General features: G+C 36.5%; 1 protein-coding gene across 3 annotated transcripts in view; it reads left to right on the top strand.

Annotated features, from left to right (window-relative positions):
* Positions 1-21710, top strand: part of dnajc6.L (DnaJ heat shock protein family (Hsp40) member C6 L homeolog) — a 52545-nt gene extending 30835 nt beyond the window's left edge. For all 3 annotated transcript variants that reach the window (XM_018258227.2, XM_018258228.2, XM_018258226.2), the window contains 15 exons: positions 760-882; positions 1975-2108; positions 2473-2667; positions 4539-4656; positions 6792-6871; positions 9448-9641; positions 9740-9820; positions 11139-11558; positions 11727-11882; positions 17032-17094; positions 17402-17536; positions 17717-17953; positions 18174-18322; positions 19303-19479; positions 20013-21710. In XM_018258227.2, coding sequence (XP_018113716.1) covers positions 760-882; positions 1975-2108; positions 2473-2667; positions 4539-4656; positions 6792-6871; positions 9448-9641; positions 9740-9820; positions 11139-11558; positions 11727-11882; positions 17032-17094; positions 17402-17536; positions 17717-17953; positions 18174-18322; positions 19303-19479; positions 20013-20114 — 2364 coding nt within the window. In that variant the 3' untranslated portion in view covers positions 20115-21710. The remainder of the gene's footprint in view (positions 1-759; positions 883-1974; positions 2109-2472; positions 2668-4538; positions 4657-6791; positions 6872-9447; positions 9642-9739; positions 9821-11138; positions 11559-11726; positions 11883-17031; positions 17095-17401; positions 17537-17716; positions 17954-18173; positions 18323-19302; positions 19480-20012) is intronic.
* Positions 21711-23547: the final 1837 nt, after the last annotated feature.

Genomic DNA, 23547 nt, shown 5'->3' with positions numbered 1-23547 from the left:
ACTGGTCCAGGGTACTGATCTGCTGAGTGGTGTACTGCCATTTTGTCTCTGGTTCAAGGAATCAATTGAAGTTGCCCTCAGCAGTACACATGCAAAGTAGAGTAAAATTGCAACTGTGCACCATCCAGGGCAGCCGCTAGGGATCTTTGGACAAGTGACAGGATGGCAATGCAGTGCTCAGTAAAATAGTACCATGGGACACTATTTTTGTCAGTGAAGAAGAGTTTTTAAAATGTTGTAATAGTAAGGTCACCTCTATATTTGACCGCATATTGTGGTTTATACATGTAGTCTTTTAAAGGGAAGAAGAGCATCAGCCCTGGACCTGAGGTAAACGATTATAATCACTGTGGGATGATTAACAAATTTCCATCTCTCCCCCCCCTCCGGTGATTAGCCCTTTCCTTATCCTTTAACTTGGCCTTTCTATGACAAACACAGTTTACATGTAGTTAAATACAACATGAATTCAAGTACTTAAAGCTGGAGGTACAGTTACTGTTTATTTTTGTGCACCTTATCTAAAGTTTCTCTATCTCTTTTTTTTGGAAAAAAGTTCAAGATTAAAAATGAATTCCTTTTACCACCAGCTAAAGCCAATACAATTCAGGAAAGGATTTAAGAGTACAGGTGCTAAAGTTCACCAGTGCAGCTACCTGCAACTTATTAGAGATAAAATTTGGCACCTATGTTAGTAAATGAGGCCTTTGGTACATGTGACATATACCAAATGTGTTCTTGTTAATGTGTTCTTCTTAGGTCTCTGAATGCAGCTGGCCGGTTAGACAAGCTCCAAGTTTGCATAATTTATTCGCAGTTTGTAAAAACATGCACAATTGGTTACAGCAGAACCCCAAAAATGTTTGTGTCATTCACTGCATGGTAAGTCAAACCTTATCATATTTATTCTATAAAGAATTTTGCACATTGTGTAACTGTAAAAGTATACATCTGCTATTACTGTATTTAATTATGTTGCAGTTGACCAATTATTGACACTGTATTTCATTTTGTGTGGTACTGTACACATTTTAATATAACTGTACCTAAGGGGAGTTAATTATCTAAGTGCAAAAACGTTTATAGCACTCAGTGACGTAACTACTGGGGGTTCTGGGTGTGTTTGAGACAGTTGTTTATTTTCCCATACAACTATATTATGATATTATGATATTGAATTTTATATGTTGTAAAATATATATAATCCTGTGTAACCGAAAGACTTAGATTTATAGTAAGTTCTATCCAGCTCAACCCATGAAATTCACTGTTAAATACAAAATATATCAATGCAGATGGGTGACCCATATTGTCCTGTCAGCCCAAACATGTAAAATGAGCTATGGCTCCTCTAGCTTCAGTGTCTGAGGATGCCCCTTTCCATAAATAAATAGATAAGACAGTGGCAGATGACATTTTCAGCTTGGACAGACTGGTAAGATATAATCAAATGATGATGGGCAGTTTCCTAAAACATATCCTTAAAATACTATACTGTAGTAGACTAGTACAAAAAAAAAATTGTACAATGATAGTTTTGGAATGTAGGGGTTTGCTTAGACAGGCAGATCGAAAAATTACAACAGTGTTATTAGTTTTATAAAAGATCTACGGATATAAGAAAAATATGTCAAATGCTGTTGCAGATTTGGCCATAATATGCAGACCATCATTCAGAAAATGTTTGTTTTTTTAGCCACAATTTCTGCCATAAGAAGCACATTTTTTATACCTTGATATAGGAATATGACTATGAAGATTTTCATTCATCCAGGTCATGGTATATCTAGTATAGGTAAATCTAAAAACAACTGGACTTGCTGAGCAATCAATGAAGACGTTTCACTACTCATCCGAGCAGCTTCTTCAGTTGATATAGGAAGTTCTTATACTGTAGGTGGATAGAAGTAACTCCCTAGTGTCCTAGGCCTTTGTTGAATGTAACTGTATTGTGTTTTTTCTATTCCCATATAGGATGGCCGTGCAGCCTCAGCAGTCTTGGTCAGTGCTATGTTTTGTTTCTGCCATCTCTTCTCGAACCCCATCTCTGCAATTCAGTTACTAAATGCTAAACGCCCAGGAATAGGACTATGGCCGTCACACAGGAGGTTGAGATCTTTTGTTTGTAAACATTGTATATTTAGTGTAATGCTCTAAACAAGTACTGGCTATGGATATTGTATAATTTTACTACTGAAATGTAGCTTATTGGAAGCTCCACAACCACACTTTGGGCAATTTATGGCCTCAAGATCCCCATGTACAAATAGTACAGTTTAGGTGAACAAGTCGGTATTGTGATATGTAACCCTCATGAACAGACTCCCTGATGTTATTGACTATACATCAATCAGCAATTATTTTAGTGGTTGCTTGGTGCAACAATAGATATGGGAATGTTACAGCATAGTCCTGGTACACTGGAAAACGCTGAGTTACATGTGAAATAAAATGACCCTTCTTCTTTTGCAGATATATAGGCTATATTTGTGACCTGGTATCTGACAAGCCTCCACAGCTCCACTGCAAACCTGTTGTTATCAAATCTGCCACCATCAGCCCTGTACCATGTTTCAACAAGCAGAGGAATGGCTGCCGGCCATTTTGTGAAATTCTTATTGGAGAAACTAGGATTTTTAGCACAATGCAAGACTATGAAAGAATGAAGTAAGTCATTGGTTACTCTGGAATTTCCTTATGCTTATTTGTTTATATATATATATATATGAAGAACACCACACTAGCAATTTTACCAGGATTTACCAGAATCAAGCGTCTACATAAATAAACAACATGAATATAGTTATATAAGTTTAGTGTAATGTTTTAGGTGTTGACCTACTCATACTCAATGCACAATCCAGGCTTTTTATGTACAATGTATGTTCTAATAAAGTCAGATCATAATTGCCAATGTGCAGGAGGCTTAAACTGTGAAACACGTCAATCACTGATTACTGCTGTGATTAGTGGCTTAGTACAAATTAACCAATTATGATAAAAATAAGGCGTAAAGGGGTTATTCACCTCTACATTAACTTTTAGTATGATGTAGAGAGTGATATTCTGAGACAATTTGCAATTGGTTTTCATTTTCTATTATTTGTGTTTTTTGAGTTATTTAGCTGACCTTGGCAGCCAAAAAAACACATTTCTCTGTGATGCTACATCATTGTTGCTACTTTTTATGACTTGGGTGCCTGTTCAGCCACTCTCCTATTCACATTCCAGTGGCTCATTCAAACCAATACTTGGTTGCTAAATAAGATCCCTAGCAACCAATTAGCTGTTGAAATACCAAACTGTCAAGCTGCTGAACAAAAATTTACATAATGAAAAACCGCAAAATATATAAAAAAAATGAAAACCAGCTGCAAATTGTCTTATCAATTTGACCACAGTCATGATTATCCTGCCTGCTTTTGCTTTGTGATATCCCTTGATAGAAAAAATATAGGCAGTTAAACTTTGGGACAACTTCACCTTAATTTCATGAACTTGAGCAAGTGGTTTTTAATTGTATCTCAGATTGGTGCTGGTCACATTGATTCATTTATTCTCCTACTACTAATTGTATTTTTAATTGGTGATTCTTATTATAGGGATATTTATTGCACGGCACTTTATATGGATGAATTATCCTAATTGATGGGGATGAATTATATGTATAGTAAGGGGCAGATTTATCAAGGGTCGAAGTGAATTTGAGGGAATTCGAAAAAAAAAATTAGAAATTCAAAGTAATTTTTTGGATACTTTGACCATCGAATAGGATACTACGACTTAGACTTCGTCTTCGATTTGAAGTAAAATCGTTCGAATATTCGACCATTTGATAATCAAAGTACCGTCTCTTTAAAAAAACTTTGACTTCAATACTTCGCCAAATTAAACCTGCCAAAGTGCTATGTTAGCACATGGGGACCTTCTAGAGCAGTTTTCTAAGTTTTTTGAAGTCGAAAGAAAAATTGTATCGTTCAATTCGAAGGATTTCATCGTTCGATAGAACGATTTTACTTCGACCGCAAAACGGTCAAATTCGGTAAAAAAAACTTTGACTTTGATATTCGAAGTCGAACTAAAGCCTTTCGACCCTTGATAAATCTGCCCCTAAGTGTTAATTAAATTGTAGTATTATAAGTTTATAATTAATTGTGGTTTATTCACTTGATTACGGTCTGCACTGAGAACCTTTGTGGGTTTAAATTAGTATTTTCAGACAAGTTACACTTAGTTTGCAATAAAATTCACTTATCCCTAATTTGTAACTTGTATGTTTTAGTGGTGGGTAGAGGAGAAGGTGACGTGTGTCTGACGATTTATGATAGTTTCTGTGTGGTGCTTTTCTTTACCCCTTTGGAAAAATTATTTTGTTTAATTTGATTATTGCTGAACTAGGTCCGACCTCAACAGAAACTAAGAGATACGATTATAAATTGTTAATCGAGAATACTGATTTGTTTTGCTATTACTATCTATGTATAATAAAAATAAAGGGTGGTATATGATTTTATTAAAATGAAGTTATGTTTTTAAAGGGAATATCGTGTTCAGGAAGGCAAGGTTGTGTTCCCATTGGGTGTAACAGTCTATGGCGATATTGTTGTCTCTGTCTTTCACATGAGATCTACAATTGGTGGAAGACTTCAAGCAAAGGTAAGTGCTTTGTTTATATAATGCAGGTGCCATATTGTATTTATATGGGAAAAAAACTGTAACCCTCTTGTAAAATATAAGGCTATTAAAAGGATACTGTCATGACTGATGTTGTAGTCTTTTTATACTTTATAAATAAGCTCCACTGTAATAGACATTGGGCAAATTTGCACCTAGGCAGTAGCCCATAGCAACCAATCAGTGATTAACTTTTTCATCCAGCTGCAGGTTGAACAGTGAAAGCAATTATCTAATTGGTTGCCATGGGCTACTGCCCAGGTGCAAATTTGCCTGGTGTTTATAAATTACCCCCAGTGTGCCTTGCAAATAATTCACTTCATTTTCAAACAATTTTTTTTTTTATAATAATTGTATGTCGATTTATTATGCCTGACCTTGTGCTTTTCAGAAACAACCAGTACAGTACAATGCGAGTTCTGTGTTAGGCAGCTGCCTCCTCACCTTTTCAATATTTATCTCCCTAGCATTCAGGTATGGGATCTTCTATCTGGAAACCCAATTTTCTTAAAGCTCCAAGTAATGGGAAAGCCATCCCCCATACAGTCTATCTTAAGCAAATAATTTATATTTTAGAAATCTATTAATATGTAGTAGTAAAGCAGTAACTTGTATGTGATGGTAACTAAACTGCATACATTCACATTGGTGGCAAAAAGAATTTTGCTGACATTTTTTTGGTAGACTTAAGGTTTGGTGATCGATATTATGGAAAAAAAACCTAGATTATCTAGAAAATCTAAACTCTGAAGCATTCCACATAATATATCCCATACACCTATACAACAGTTTTTTTTTAAAAATTCTACTTCTGGAAGCTAGGTGGCAGATGGATGCATATTTAGCAATGATTTCTGAGAATTTTTCACCTGTAGGATGAAACCTACTCTAGGCTTCTGGTAATGTACAGTAAGGGTTAAGGGGATGACTGGTGTGTCAGGCCCCATTACCGCTTGCTGCATATCATCTATTATATATCATATCTGTGTGTAGTTTGCACTCTGTGTTTGTATAAGCTAGTTGCCTTATTGCCAGAATGAAAAAATGTATAACACCATATAAAATTGCACTCACAGGTCTTGTAAAGTGAAAAAAGTCAAATAAATGACCACTTTTTTCACTTGGCCAGACCTGTATGTGCAGTTTTATTTACGTGAGTGTATAACAGCGTTAGGAATGCCTGAGGCACTTATGGCATAGCAAAAAATATGCCCCTGTTGCTTCTTCTGATATTAAATAGGACAACCTGAACCTAAACACATGGAGCAGTAAAAAGGAACCTCTGTGGCAAAAAATGGTCACGTAAGCAATTTTCTGTGCTACATCTGTGGTGAGGTGACCACTTATATACTTATATCTTGTCCCAGGGGGTCCATTATTTTTATCATTTCCAGCGTTTCTTTGCCCAATAAAAGAATATATATTTGTCTTTCCCCTTTACAATCATTACAAATGTTAAATTGCTATAAAGTTATTTATTATGTTAAAATTGCATTAAGGTTATTGTATATGAATTTGCTTGTTAAAACAGTATCTTTTGAAAGCAATCCCATGCTGTTCTGTGCACTGTTGGTTGTGATTCTTCAAACCATGTAGCAGATGTCAGCTGACCAGTGAAAAAACATACACGGTATGGAGTCTTGATTAGAAGGTTAGATTTCTTCCATCTTGGTTCAAGAGTCAATCCCAACAGTGCAGGAATGGGCAAAGAAATAATGCTTTTAATTGCATTTACAAATATTAAAAAACAAATATATTAAAATATTATTAAACATAAACAAAAATGGAAGCATTTGTTGACATGCATATTAATCATGTAATTGTAAAACCCCATCGAGGTACTCTGTATAAGCTAATGTCTGATTGACACATGTACAAGTCCTTTTGTTTTGTTCAGAAAACATTCTAAACACAATACAGAAATGAAAGTAAATTGGATGTCGTGTTGGAGATGAGTACTGAAGTTATTGCTTGTTACTAGGCTGCGGCTCTATTTATGTCAAAACAAGACAAGACTTGAAATACTGTATCCTCATTTCTATTTAACTGGCAGACAGGTGACTTCCTTTACAGTTATCTAATCATCTCATCTGCTGCTGTATTTCTTGTCATTTTAGATGACGAATACACAAATATTACAGATCCAATTTCATACTGGATTTATTCCTCTTGGAACAACTGAATTACAATTTACTAAGTAAGTATATTATTTGTTTATTTTTTTAAGTGACTTAACCTCATTTTACGAAATTGTAAAGCACACTTGTGGTATTCATCAACCCCCACAACTCTGTTACGGGGTGTGTTTCTACAGAGTCGGTCTCTGCTGTATGTTCATTGCCCTGGTCTTGCAGAGCAAAATGTTCTGGCCAAGTTTTCCTTTTCTGAGGCATGGGAACAGATTTGCATACAAACAAGAAACATTTTTATCTCACATTAAGCTGGGTAAAATTCTTGATTTGCCAGAAACGTCTATAAAAGAAAAGTCTATAAATTTTCTATGGTTTTTCAGTTATTTGTATATGCATTGCTATTGAAAACAGTGTTTGTCCCTTTCTGTTCTCTGCCCAGACTGTTTATACAAAGTAAAGCTGGCCATAGACGCAAAGATCTGATCGTACAAATCAACGTACGATCCAACTTTCCCACCTCCCAACCCGCCACTAACCATTCAGATCAAAGTCTTACCATTCTGATCAAATAAATTAGTTACAGAACAGATCAGCCAATGTTCTGCCCCTGACAGCAATCGTACGATAGTTATGTCTGACAAAGCTAGTGAAAATCGTACGGAAAAAAAAAACGGATCATGTATCAAATTGTAACAGTTCAGAATCCGCAACTGGATTTCTGAGCTGCCAGACTGAAACACCAGAGACAGGAACATTCAGAGAACTATTGTGAAACTGATTCCAGAGCTGATTCCAGTACAAACAACATCTAACAAACTGCCTTTTGCAAAAATTATGCATATAGAGAGACAGGATTTCTGGTGATTTTAATAGAGTGAGCTCTAATACATGTTCAAGGCAAAAGGAGCCCCCTATAAGATATATTGGATCATTCATCTGACACCCATCTCCTGCATTAAGACAGAATGAGGAGGAACAGATGCTGATAGAGGAATAGTGAAGATAAACTTGATTATTTCTGAAACGGTACAGAATTTTTAATTGATTGTATTTAGAAAGTTTCTTCTTTCAGTATGATGAAGCGAATATTACATTAGTTCCCCTTTAAACTTAAATTTTCAGAAAACTATAAAAAATAAAATATGGGCAACAAAATTTTTGGTGAAAAAAATCTGAAAACTGAACTGAAAAAAGTTTTAAAAGTTCAGCAATCCCTTTAAAATAGCGACTCCACCAGCCACACTGAATCCTTGGTTGCTACACTATGTAGTCCAAATGAACTAGGCAAGAGCTAGATTTATGGAAGACCTGTACTAAAAAAAGCCCTTGGTGGGAAGCTAGGTTTACAATGGAAATATGCCAATATACTTTGTTATACTAAATACCATATTACATTTATCATATGTATTATATGTGAAAATTAGAGGCCCATTTAGTAAAGTTCGAATTAGTGGTATTAGAGCTTTTTGTAACCATAATTGAACTCTATTTCTCTAAGATCACGAAAGCTATGAAAGTTATTAAAAGATCTGATAATAAAAAGTAAATGAAAAAAAGTATGAATGGAAAAAAAGTGTTGAACAATCTGAAAAAAATATGAATATCTCTAAAACATTTTTCTGACAATTATTAGCGAAAATTACTAGCGAAAAAAACCCCGCAAAGTCTAAATGGCTAAAATTAGATCCAATAGGATCAGAGCAGCTCCTATTGATTTCTGTGGGACCTCAACTGCTTTTACTTGGAGAAGTTTTTGTGGTTTTAATACTTAAAAATCAGAATTGTGGGAAAAAAAAGGAGATCCGAATGTTAGCAAGTCGGCCCTTAGTATTTAGGGGGAAATGATTTACTTCAGTTTGGTGTAAGTTGTATGCTATTTTTGTGCTTTTACACTGAAAACATTTCCTGGGTCTAATGTGCATTTGTTTCTTCTTGGCAAAAAGTCATACTTTATGACTAGCAACCCTTTATTTCTACCATCTACAGGTGGCATATAAAATGTTGAAAACGCTAAATTAGGGCAAGCACCTATATATATCTATAATATATCCTTGGAGCAGATCAGGCCAAGTGAAAAGGAAGCTTGGCATCAAGTATTCGTATCAAGATAAAAAAGTCAAGTGGTATTGGACTTCCCTAAATCAGTCACTGTTGAAAAGAACTCCTCCTGTTTATAATGAAAATGTCAGTTAAGTAATATATTACAGGTATGGAATCCTTTATCTGGAAACATTATCTAGAAAGCTCAGAATTACAAAAAGGCTGTCTTCAGTAGAAACCATTTAATCCAAATGTAATAATAAAACAGTACATTGTACTTGATCCAAACTAAGATATAATTAATCCTTTTTGGAAGCAAAGCCCATCTATTGGGTTTATTTAATTTTTACATGAATTTCTAGTAGACTTAAGGTATGAAGATCCAAATTACAGCAACATCCGTTATCCGGAAAACCCCAGGTCCCGAGCATTCTCGATAACTGGTCCCATACCTGTACTAACAGATGGTCTCATTCTTCTATGTAAGGAAGGATCTGTTAAAACAAATGGTAGCAACTTTACTATTTATCCGTCAATGGTTATACATTGTCTTGTAAAATTGTAGAATCCAGAAGATTATTAACCCTTTTGTAATTCTCAGGCCAGAACTTGATGCTTGCGACTCCCCAGAAAAATATCCTCAGCTGTTTCATGTGATGTTGGAAATAGAAATTGAAAGTAAGGACAGGCAGGTGGACCTAACACCTCCTTGGGAGAACTTCTTATCAAAAGATGTTAATCCGAGCATCTTGTTCTCTTCTCATCAGGAACAGCAAGATGCACATGCAATCGGTGGTATGACATTGATTATTTGTATGTCATGGGATGACACATTGTTATCTTAAGGATGGCCATGAATTTGCATGAATAATTTTACTTCTTTTGTTTTACAGCCAGAGCTCCTGTTGAACAACATCAGGATAACATAAGAAATGTTGGCCAGGGGGCATTTTTCTCTTCATTGAATTGGCAAGGTATCAGTCAGAAACAAGTCATTGTTATCACTTATATATTAGAGGTATTGCATCTGTTATCCGGAAACCTGTTATCCATAAAGCTCAGAATTACAAAAAGGCCGTCTCTCATAAACTCCATTATAATCAAAACATCCAAAGCAATTTCCATTTTATTTGTAGTAATAAAACAGTACATTGCGGACTGTCGATCCAGACTAAGATAAAATGAATCCTTATTGGAGGCAATACCAATTTTTGATTTAGCAGCTCTACAGTTTGCAGTTGTAACAATCTGGTTGCTATGGACCAAATTACCTTTGCAACCATGCATTAGATTTTAAATAAGAGACTGGAATATGAATAGGAGAGGCCCTGAATAGAAAGATGAGATAATAAAAAAGTAGCAATAACACTACATTTGTAGCCTTACAGAGCATTTGTTTTCTAGATGGGGTCAGTGACTCCCATATGAAATAGGAGCCATTATGCTAAATAAAGAAATGAAATTCTTTTATTCAGCCCTGCTTGTCAGGATTCTGTATGTGTACTTTAAAGGGATACTGTCATGGGAAAACACATCAGTTAATAGTGCTGCTCCAGCAGAATCCATTTTTCAAAAGAGCAAACAGATTTTTTTTTATATTCAATTTGGAAATCTGACATGGGGCTAGACATATTGTCAGTTTCCCAGCTGCCCCCAGTCATGTGACTTGTGCTCTGATAAACTTTAGTCACTCTTTACTGCTGTACTGCAAATTGGAGTGATATAACCCCTCTCCCTTTCCTCCCAAGCAGCCTAACAAAAGAACAATGGGAATGTAACCAGATAGCAGCTCCCTAACACAAGATAACAGCTCCCTGGTAGATATAAGAACAATACTCAATAGTAAAATCCAGGTCCCACTGAGATTGATTCAGTTACATTAGGAGAAGTAACAGCCTGCTAGAAAGTAGTTCCATCCTAAAGTGCAGGCACAAGTCACATGACTTGGGGCAGCTGGGAAACTGACAATATGTCTAGCCCCATGTCAGATTTCAAAATTCAATATAAAAAAAATCTGTTTGCTCTTTTGATAATTGGATTTCAGTGCAGAAGTCTGCTGTAGCAGCACTTTTAACTGATGCATTTTGGAAAAAAAACATGTTTTCCCATGACAGTATGCCTTGAAGTACACACATTCACTCCGAATAGTACAGGGATCGAAGTATCTTCATTGCACAATGTTTTTTTTAAATTAAGTCCTTGTTTGATATATTGTCATAAAGAAGAAAGTATTAACGAAAGACCTCTAAGAATGAATGTGCTTTTCTTAATGCATTTCTTTTCATATCTTAGATCAGAAATCTGACAAAACAGGTTCACATCCGGTATCAGAAGATCGTGCTGCCTTGGTACATGAAGAAAGTGAACCATCTGATGATGAATTGTTGTCCCTCTCCAGCCAGCATAGTAGCACCAGTGGTGAAAAACAACATGGTACTCCAAAGCACAAAAAACCTGAGCCACTGGCCCATCCCATGCCACCCCAGGATGCTGACCTTTTGGGTCTGGATGTAGAGAAAAATGCTTCTGCTTCCCAGCCAAAAGCACCCCCTACTAATTCTGATTTACTAAATGATCTTTTTTGTGCTGTGACTCCAGGAGCTAAGCCCGCTGCTGAGGCTCTGTTTCAGTCAGGACCAATCGGCTCTGCAAATTCAACTCCAAGACGATCTACAGCCTCTCCATCCCAGTCTCCAAAAATAGGAGGAGAAGGTAACCCTCATGTTGCCACACCCTAATATTCTATTAAAAATCTGAACACATCTGTAAATAGTCTTTGCTTCAAGTATGTTTCATAGTGTATGAATTAAAATTGCATCCCTTGTTACAGAAAGTGTTTTTTTCCCTTTTTTTAATCTAACCTTAATTTTATATTTACAGCTGCTGCCTTTGATCCTTTTGGATCTAGTCCTAAGCAGCCATCTCAGGACTTACTTGGTTCCTTCCTAAGTACTTCAAATGCCACAGGTAGTGATGCTTTTCTACACACTACAAGAAGTCCATCACCAACAGTTCATCTTGATCCATTCAACATGAGTAAGAAGCTTTATGTGGTGCAGATCTTCTCAAGCAGAAATAAAAATGTAGATAGTGAACATTGTTAAAGGGGAGGTTCACATTTAAGTTAAAGGGATCCTTTCATTGGAAAACATGTTTTTTTCGAAATGCATCAGTTAATAGTGCTACTCCAGTAGAATTCTGCACTGAAATCCATTTCTCAAAAGAGCAAAAAGATTTTTTTATATTCAATTTTGAAATCTGACATGGGGCTAGACATTTTCTCAATTTCTCAGCTGCCCCTGGTCATGTGACTTGTGCCTGCACTTTAGGAGAGAAATGCTTTCTGGCAGGCTGCTGTTTTTCCTTCTCAATGTAACTGAATGTGTCTCAGTGGGACATGGGTTTTTACTATTGAGTGTTGTTCTTAGATCTACCAGGCAGCTGTTATCTTGTGTTAGGGAGCTGTTATCTGGTTACTCTACCATTGTTCTTTTGTTTGGCTGCTGGGGGGGGGGAGGGGTGATATCACTCCAACTTGCAGTACAGCAGTAAAGAGTGATTGAAGTTTATCAGAGCACAAGTCACATGACTTGGGGCAGCTGGGAAATTGACAATATGTCTAGCCACATGTCAGATTTCAAAATTGAATATAAAAAAATCTGTTTGCTCTTTTGAGAAATGGATTCAGTGCAGAATTCTGCTGGAGCAGCACTATTAACTGATTCATATTGAAATTTTTTTTTTCCCATGACAGTATCCCTTTAACTTTTAGTAAGCTATAGAATGGTTCATTCTAAGCAACTTTTCAATTGGCCTTTATTTTTTGTAGTTTTTGAATTATTTGCCTTCTTCTGACTCTTTCCATCTTAAATTGGGGTCACTGACTCCCATTTACAAAAGAAATGCTCTGTAATATTTAATTGTTAATGCTAGAGTTGATTACTCAACTCTCTATTCATGCCTCTCCCATTCATATTACAGTCTCTTATTCAATCAGTTTCTAGTACAGTCTCTTATTCAAATCAGTTTCTAGGGTAATTTGGACAGTAGCAACCAGATTGCTGAAATTGCAAACTGGAAAGGAGCTAAATAAAAAGCTAAATAACTCAAATCCACAAATAATAAAAAATGAATATTGTCTCAGAATATCACTCTCTACATCATACTAAAAGTTAATGTAGAGGTGAATAACCCCTTTACGCCTTATTATAATTGGTTAATTTGTACTAAGCCACTAATCACAGCAGTAATCAGTTATTGGCACATTTCACAGTTTTCTAGCCTGTATTGTTTGATGAGTAGTAAATCAGAAATCACAGCTCATTTCTATTATAATCATATAACATCCACGGGTATTGCCTGTCTATAATTGGTAGCTTTATATACTAAAGTATTTTGGAGTAAGGTTGCCTAAAACTACCATTATTTGTAGACTCGTAGGAAAAAAATAACTTTTTTTTGTAGAAGTTTATATATATATATATATATATAGGTGATGCAAGGATCAGCACACTCATTTGTAGAAAAGCAAAGTGTATTTTATTTCAACACAGCATTGTGTCCAACGTTTCGGTTCCTCCTGGGAACCTTTATCAAGGATGCAGTGCCTTACAGTGCAAAGGTTTAAATACCCACCCCCACATGTGGATTTTGGCGCCCTGGTGACGTCATTAGTCCATATACAGATGTTGTTTTCCAAAAACAAAGTCTTTCCTGTGTATAGAGTGTCCTTTTGTTCCTACACCACTAGGTGTCAGCGTAGTGCCTAGTGTCAAATCCTCTGTGCGCATGTGTCCAATTGGTAACATGGTTACACGATTGAAACAGTGTTACAATAAAGCAAAAAAGTAAAAAACGGAAAAACAAATTACTTACAGATCAAAGGAAGAATACTTTGTATGCATTTCAGATCAAAAGAAGAATATTTTGTATGCATTTCCTGAGGAGCAAAAAAAGTTTCAATCAATATTTGGTGTATATTTAGAAACAGCAAATTATTCAACATGTATATTGCTCATGCAAGGAAACAATTCAATGTTAACTGTCCATTGAGTCCCTTGGGTATAACGCAGTCCAGTTCATGTATCCAGTATGCTTCACGTTTCAGCAACAAATTGTCAATATCACCGCCTCTGGGCGGTTTCTGTATACAATCTATAGGCATACATTTAAACGTGGTAGGGTCATGTCTGGCCTCTTTCCAATGTTTGGCAACTGGCTGTTGCGCTATGTCCTGTTTATTGGCATCGACCTTTCTGTCCATATCCAATGCAGCCCTTATAGTGGCCCTATGCATATTTATCCTCTCTTTCAATTGCCTAGTGGTTTTTCCACAGTAAATTAGTCCACAGGGGCATTTAATCACGTATATTACTCTGGTTGAGGTGCAAGTGAGCCTATGTTTGATCTCATATCTCTTTCCAGTTCTAGGGTGTCTAAATTCTTTTCCTAGTATGAGAGTGTTGCACATCACACATCCCGTGCATTTATATACCCCCGGGCGGTTGGATAAAAAATGTTGGACCTTGGGTTGCGAATATTGGCTAGGGGCTATCCAACTAATTTGATCAAAGACACTACAAAAGTAGTAGCAGCTATGTCACGGGAACAATTGTTACAAAGTACCACGGCCACCACGAACAATAAGGACAACGACATCAATGACATTTATTACGTCAGTAAATTTAATCCCCACAGTAAGGCCACCAAAGAAGCTGTACTCAAACATTGGGATATAGTGGCCAAAGATGAAGCGCTAGCCCCTAGGGTTCCCAAAAGACCGAAATTCAGTTTCGCGAGGAACACCAACCTAAAAGAACACTTGAGTCCCGCCGACCCAGTAAGTAAATATTCGCAACCCAAGGTCCAACATTTTTTATCCAACCGCCCGGGGGTATATAAATGCACGGGATGTGTGATGTGCAACACTCTCATACTAGGAAAAGAATTTAGACACCCTAGAACTGGAAAGAGATATGAGATCAAACATAGGCTCACTTGCACCTCAACCAGAGTAATATACGTGATTAAATGCCCCTGTGGACTAATTTACTGTGGAAAAACCACTAGGCAATTGAAAGAGAGGATAAATATGCATAGGGCCACTATAAGGGCTGCATTGGATATGGACAGAAAGGTCGATGCCAATAAACAGGACATAGCGCAACAGCCAGTTGCCAAACATTGGAAAGAGGCCAGACATGACCCTACCACGTTTAAATGTATGCCTATAGATTGTATACAGAAACCGCCCAGAGGCGGTGATATTGACAATTTGTTGCTGAAACGTGAAGCGTACTGGATACATGAACTGGACTGCGTTATACCCAAGGGACTCAATGGACAGTTAACATTGAATTGTTTCCTTGCATGAGCAATATACATGTTGAATAATTTGCTGTTTCTAAATATACACCAAATATTGATTGAAACTTTTTTTGCTCCTCAGGAAATGCATACAAAATATTCTTCTTTTGATCTGAAATGCATACAAAGTATTCTTCCTTTGATCTGTAAGTAATTTGTTTTTCCGTTTTTTACTTTTTTGCTTTATTGTAACACTGTTTCAATCGTGTAACCATGTTACCAATTGGACACATGCGCACAGAGGATTTGACACTAGGCACTACGCTGACACCTAGTGGTGTAGGAACAAAAGGACACTCTATACACAGGAAAGACTTTGTTTTTGGAAAACAACATCTGTATATGGACTAATGACGTCACCAGGGCGCCAAAATCCACATGTGGGGGTGGGTATTTAAACCTTTGCACTGTAAGGCACTGCATCCTTGATAAAGGTTCCCAGGAGGAACCGAAACGTTGGACACAATGCTGTGTTGAAATAAAATACACTTTGCTTTTCTACAAATGAGTGTGCTGATCCTTGCATCACCTGTATCATTAATTTGATCCTGCACCTCAAACTCATACAAGTATCGAGTGCTGATACCCACAGGACGCATATATATATATATATATATATATATACAAATTGTGAGACTGTTGCACACACTTCAAAGGAAGGTAATGCCCTGGTGCCAACAGAATATATATATAGAATCTGTAGAAGGAGAGCTGTTGCACGCAAGGGACTCTTGTCTGAAGGTAAAAAATTTAAAATCTAAATAAAACTTAAATTTTTTACCTTCAGACAAGAGTCCCTTGCGTGCAACAGCTCTCCTTCTACAGATTCTATATATATATATATATATATATATATATATATAGTCCAAATACTGGTGCACTCAAAACAATCGTTAATGCCTAGGTGCTGGTTATAACAGAACATGTATACAGCAACAAAAAACCGCACACACAGGCCTTTTCAAAGGTGCAAAATCCAAAAATGATGTTTATTCCAACGTTTCGGCTATTCACTTAAGCCGTTCCTGATGACGGCTTAAGTGAATAGCCGAAACGTTGGAATAAACATCATTTTTGGATTTTGCACCTTTGAAAAGGCCTGTGTGTGCGGTTTTTTGTTGCTATATATATATATATATATATATATATATATATATATATATAAAGCTGGAAATCGCACTCACAGGTCTTAGAAGTGTTTAAATGTCTTTATTCAGTGGACGATCGCTGACGTTTCGGCTGACACGACAGCCTTTCTCAAAGAGAGAAAGGCTGTCGTGTCAGCCGAAACGTCAGCGATCGTCCACTGAATAAAGACATTTAAACACTTCTAAGACCTGTGAGTGCGATCTCCATTTCCAGCTTTACATTCAAACTTCAACAAGGACTGCACCCAGGCATAATTGATGACATTTTCGTGAGTGCCGGTTTTTCCCTTCACTATATATATATATATATCTATATATATATATATATATATATATATATATATATATATATATATATATATATACACCAATAGTTTCCAAACCAGCACTCCCAAAGGAAAAAGGTCCCAATAGGGACCGAAACATTGGAAACAGATACTATGCAATAATAAAAATTACTTTTTTTTCACTAAAGGGAGTGTTGGTTTGGAAACTATTGGTGTATGCAAAAATTACCGTGCACCCCTCCCTATACTACATTGCCTTGGAGTGCGGATACTCATTGGAGAATTTTATATATATATATATATATATATATATATATATATATATCATTAAGTCTTGTATGCTGTGCTTTGATATATACTTTGTGTATCATATCATTGTTTTAGCTCCATCATTGTCTATCCAGCCTGATGCATCTGCACCTTGGGATTGGAATACTACATCACAAGGTAAACTGCTAATGCCGAATTTTCTGAAATTCCCCTTGACTGTCATATAAGGCCATTTATTGCGTGTTTTGTTACCAAAAAAAGATTTTGTGGTCAAATTCTAGGTTTAGCAATCTACAGGAACCAATTAACAATTATTATATAATTCAATACCTACTGCTCTGTTTAGAGGCGTACAAACTTCATTATAATCCGACTTTGTCAGCCTAAGATATATTTTATGATATTTTGTGCTTTAAATGCTCACAAAATATAAGATGTGTTGTTAAAAGATAGTGTTGATGTAAAACTTGAGTTTCATTCCCAGGTGGTTTGAATGTAGGAAGTCGATCAGCAGCTACAAGCCCCACTGCATCTCCACACGGTACCCCTCTCCATCAACCCAAACCACAAAGCCTTGATCCATTTGCTGACCTTGGGGCACTGGGTGCAAATCTAGCCGGTAGAGTATTCAAACGACAATTTATTGTTGTGCTACAATATTAATATGTTACTGAAATGCATTGTGCATATGCAGCCTGCTAGAATTTGTGGTTTATAACCGTTGGACTGTCATGTTTTCCGTCTTATATCCTATCACTTATTTGTCACTTCCATACCATTTCTCTCACTCTGCTTATAGGCGGGTCATCCTTTGCCTGTAAACCAACTACGCCAACTGGTTGTAGTGGAGGTTTTCCACCATCACCACAGCATACAGGAGGGGGGACCTGGCAGTCTGGTACTGGATATTCTTGGCAACAGGCACAGTCCAAACAACAACAAAATATTCCCCACTCTTCCCCACAAAGCAGACCCAATTATAATATTCGTTTTACAGGCAGTGGCCAGAATGGAGGAAAAAATGCATCTAACGTTGGTAAGTTTAATAGTCAACTTTAAAGGGATTTGCTATGCCATTTAAAAATAATTTTAATGTTTTTTTTATTTTAGTGCTATATGAAAATTAATTGCAGTTTTGTTTTTAGCAAAATGAAAAAGCCCGGGGTTTTGTAGTTCTTTCTTCCATTAAGTTTAAAAAAAGGGAGTAGGTATTTCTGCTTTCCACTCTGACTAACCTGATACTTTGTTTTTTGTAGACCCAAAACAGAAGGTCTGCTCTGACAATTTTGAAGACTTGTTGTCTGGTCAAGGTTTTAATGCACATAAAGATAGAAAAGGGCCAAGGACAATAGCAGAAATGAGGAAAGAGGAAATGTCTAAGGAAATGGACCCAGAGAAATTAAAGGTAAAATTAATTACAATGAATTTAAAAAGTGTCTGTTGAGCTTACTTTGTATGAGAAGAGAGAATTGTTTAGTGAATAAACACAGGCTGAGAATCAGGCCCTTCACTGAGAATCAGAGCCTCCCCTGCTAAACAGATAAGACTAATGCCAGTTGTGTGATAAATGCTGCTTCTGCACTGTGAATTGGCCTCTATTTTGTCCACATCAACGTTTCTATGTCATTATATATATTTTATTAAAAAAAATTCCACTTAGCTTTAGAGTTTATGTTTTGCATGTTTATTACATATGATTATACCTGATAAACTCCAAAGGCAGCCAAGCTGTACCAGTCAGCTCTGAACACAACAGCTGGTGTAACACTGTAAGTGCATTATATCAACATGAATCCCTCTCCTATTTCCCTTGTAAGCTTATCCCAATTTATGGGGCTAATCAAAAGGCAAGTTTCAATGAGTGTAAGCTGATGTGTACACCAGCATCACCACATTTAGCTATAAGGCCCACGTAGCATTTTAACTGCTACATGTACTTGTGGCAACTTGCTATCAATAGGAAGTAAAGTGGCTATGCAACAATTCACAGAAAGTAGCAGAGCTACTGCAAACATCTGCAATCAACACATCATGTGTGCCATAACCTATGTTGAATATCTTTATAGCACAACTTGTAAATCTAGTGCTGTATAATACAGTAATAGTACAAACAGGGACAACAACCATTGAAATAAATACATATTAAAAGAAGATAATGTTATGTGCTAAGAAATGAGGAAATGAGGAGGAATGGCAGCTATTTTACATCTTTTCCAGGGATGGCATTTAATAATAATAATGTGTGGGAATCTCTGATGTGGTTGTAGTATGACAGGGCTGGACATAATTCTTAATTTGCCCCTAAGACTGATCCAGTCTAACAAAATGTGACTGTCAAATAGTTACTATGTTCACTAGTGCATAATTCCTTCATTTTTCTTCCAGATTTTAGATTGGATTGAAGGGAAAGAAAGAAATATCCGAGCATTGCTCTCTACGATGCACACAGTTCTATGGGCAGGAGAAACTAAATGGAAACCTATTAGTATGGCTGACCTGGTAACTCCAGAACAAGTTAAAAAGGTGTATCGTAAAGCTGTGCTAGTGGTCCATCCAGATAAAGTAAGTGAAATATTTATGTTCATATCATATCCTATATATAAACTAAGCGGGGGGAATAAAAAGAATCATTAAAAAAATGGAGCAGTTAAAACTGGACATGCTTTGATTTTACTTGTTTGTTATGTAAGTCTTTTTTTTTGCTTGAAAATTCAATACAAAGACATGAAAAGAGAGAAAAATATGGAGCAATACAAAAAAAAAACATTTGCAAAATAAGTAAAAATAAAAATCTGCTCCAATGTTATTTTTCATTTTTTTTTGTTTTTTTTTGGTTTATAAACATGTTCCCCATAATATTTCAGATACCACTGGGTTTCTATAAAATTCCAATTAATTAAAGACTCGGGCCTTTGTATTTGTCAGAATAGTACACTGTGGTGGCAGATTGTTTGGAATGACTCATGTCTACAATATTATTCTGTTCTGTGGCTGTCAATAATGTTTTTGGAGTAGCAATTAGCATTTTTATACATACATTTATTACTTCTGCATCTGAAAGATTTGTTTTAACACACACAATATTTATATTACAGGCAACTGGGCAGCCATATGAGCAATATGCAAAAATGATCTTTATGGAGCTAAATGATGCCTGGTCAGAATTTGAAAATCAAGGCCAGAAACCACTTTATTAGTCTTCTACATACTCCTGGTCTTCTGCAGATCCAGTTTCACACCGTCATCACCCATACCATGCTTGGTATATATTTGGTTTATTCTACATTTGAATACAGTCAGAGGAAAGTGACTTCATATTTCTTTTGGATCCTCAAAATTCCTTAATTGCTCAACACACAAAAATCCATTGTGCTTTTTCTTCCTCTTTGTTTGTGTTATTTTTTTTTTTTTTGGAAAGACTTTGAACAAAGGTTTTACCAGAGGTGGCTGAATGGAACCCCCAGGCTTAATTATTCCAAGTATATTTAACAGCTTCTGTCTATAGATGAGAATGGGACCAGCACATCTATGAGCTCTGTGGGCTGCTAGTAAGCTGCAATATTATTGGTTGTAGCAAATACCCAAATGGCCATTAAAATATTAATCAGTAGGACCTTTTGGCATTGAAAATGTGAATATACAAAGTATGGTGAAATACTGCATGACACAATTAAACCAGCCTTGATTATTACATTCAGAACTAATACAGTAAAAAACTGTATTTTTTATGGAGCTGCTTTTAATTTTGGGTTTACTTTGGAAAACAGGATTCAAGGGCATTTACAAAGGTTTTTTTTTTTTGTTTGTGAAGGCTTGTGTTTTTGTGTCTTATTTGATGGTTGGAAACATATATCACATTAGGAGACAACAGAATATCTACAGGGATGCTTCTTTGTTTTCACCCCTAAAGGATTTTTATTTTTGTACAACGCTTGGCAGCCAAGCTTCCATGCATTATGTATGGAGGAGTATCCCAAAAATACAATGCACTCTTGTTGGCTGTCTTGGCAGTGAGGATATCAGAAAGGGGAAAAACAAAGACATTCCATGAGTAGAACCCCGTCAGGTAAGGTGTAAGGTTTACATTATAAGCAAGTCTGACATTTTTCCCGAGACTGCTAATGTCATCTAATCATATATTCCTGTACATGCACGTTCAGGAATAGTGAATCCTTTCCATACATATCTTAGAACGTATTTGAGGGTGGTTGATGCACCATAACATACCCAAACATATACAATTATTCAACACTACACCCAGGTTTCTCATCTCATTATGGAAAGTTAGACATTGTATATAATGACATTATAACTTTTTTGTGAGATAGGTTTCACATTAGTGATTTTCAGTTGATTTGTGTTTTCATTTCTAAGCTGCTATTTTCTTGATTGCTTTTAATGTTTTATCTTGTCATGTGCACGATACAATGTTTTTTATATTTATTTTGAACCAATAGGTATGGGACCTCTATATTTATTTACACTACAGGCTGTACTCATAACCATTATTTCCCTGCAGCAGGACTAGGGTTATGCTTACGGCATACAGGACTATTTTTATCTTTTTATTTTTGCAACCCCAGGAATTGCCTCTAAGGGTAAGGGAACACGGAGTCCTTCTTAAAAAGAGCAATCTAACCACCACTCTCTGCCAACAGAGATTTCCCATTTACTTGGAAGGTAAATGTGTTTCCTACTTTCCTTTAAGCACAAAGGTCAGCTATAGGCAGCACATATCCTATCCAAGTGAATCAGAAATAGATGCCGGCAGGGAAGGGATTTAAATCGATGTGGTTGTTTCTGAGAGCATAGCTGCAATCAGAATGCCAGTGTACCATGACCCTAGCTATACATCAATCGCTGATCCTCATAAACCAACAGAGACAGTTCCTGGTGTTTTTCTCAGTGATCTTACTCTGGAAAAAGCTGCAATGATAAAAGAAATAAGACAGCCTAAGTACTACTGTGTAAAACAAATGGGTTGTTATTGTTTTCAGGATGGAACGAGCTGTATTGTCCTGTCTAAACCAGGGATGTCCTCCAAGCAATTGTTTGTGGATTGTGCTGGGAATTTTAGTTTAAAAATATTTGAAGAGCCAAGAGTTGCCTATCCCCGACCTAAAGCTTAGCCCAAAAAAATATACTTTAGCCACTGCAGATTTAACTTGAATATCCACAGTACCTCCCAAAAATCAAAACAACTGCTATTTGTCACATTTCCAACATCTAGTACTTTAAAAAAAGATAACCATGGGTTCAGATTCCACAAGTTATTTCCTGTGTTGGAATTGTTTGTTCTTGCACACAAAAACAAAATATATGAATCCTTAGGGGCAGATTTATTAAGGGTCGAAGTGAAAATTCGAATGAAAAAAAATTTAAATTTCAAGCTATTTTTTTGTGTATTTCGACTAGGGAATAGTCCAAATTTGATTCAAAGTTGAAAAAAATTTGAATATCGAAATTTATCAAGTACTTTAAAAATTCGAATTCGCCATCTAAAACCTGCAGAATTGCTGTTTTAGCCTATGGGGGACCTCCTAGAATCTATTTCGAGTGAATTGGTGGATTTTGAAAAAATGAAAACGGCCTATTCACCCGAAAAGAAAACTTAGATTTTTTAAATAAATTTAGGTTGGTCTTTTTTTATTCAAAATTCGACCCTTGATAAATCTGCCCAGTTTGCAGTTTCCACTGAGGATTAATGGTCCAAAGAGGTGGTATCTAGTGATGTGCGGGCCGGCCCGATACCCCCGGGTTTGTTTGGACCGACCTCGCACCCCCCTTTCCATGTCGCGGGCAGGTCCGGTTGAGCTCTTCTGCCTGCTCTCCCAGCCTGCAACCTTACAATGCCAGCTTCCGACTTCAACTTTTATAGTCACGCGCCTGCTCACCCCGCCCCTTTTGTGACATCATAGGTGGGGCGGGTCTATAAAAGGAACCCGGAAGTCGGGCACGGGTGGAGGGAGGGAGGGCGGATATCGGGCGGGTGTGGGTAGGGAAAAACCTGACCCACACATCACTAGTGTTAGCATTTAGTACTTTTAGGGTCTAAAGGTGGCCAAACACATACAGATATTATCGTGTGAAACAAAAATTTTTGTATGATATTCGGTGTGTGTTTGGTGGGAGACTAGGCGATCGATATAGGCACCATATAGAGCAAAAAAGTGTTATAACAAATTGACATCTAAATACGTATAAAAATAATCCTGCCTGACATTTTTTACTAACAGAGTGTAATGAGGAAAATATCAAACTGCTGAGGAATCTCTCTGGATACCTGTGTGTAATATTTGATAAATCTGCCCCTTATTGTCTTTTCTTATTAATGCTTAATCATATGTTCATTACATCCCTTCTCTGCATATTGACATTCATGCAGTACGTAGGGGAAGCTGTCTTCTTGCTTGTCATACATATTAATACTTCACTGGCAGCCATAACTACAGCACAGTTAGTGGTCATTCCATTTAAAGGGGACCTGTAATTTTAATTTAAATTATGACGTAATCCTAACAACTTTGCAGTTGACAACTGTATTAAGAGAGTTTTCCTTATGGCATACCTGGCATCTCCAGCCCATGGTACTTCACTTGTTGCCAAACTACAATTTCCAGCTTTCAACTG

This window comes from Xenopus laevis, chromosome 4L, assembly GCF_017654675.1.
Source record: "Xenopus laevis strain J_2021 chromosome 4L, Xenopus_laevis_v10.1, whole genome shotgun sequence".
Lineage (NCBI taxonomy): Eukaryota > Metazoa > Chordata > Amphibia > Anura > Pipidae > Xenopus > Xenopus laevis.
Note: the sequence above shows the minus strand (reverse complement) of the source record. Positions and strands in the feature narration are given on the sequence as shown.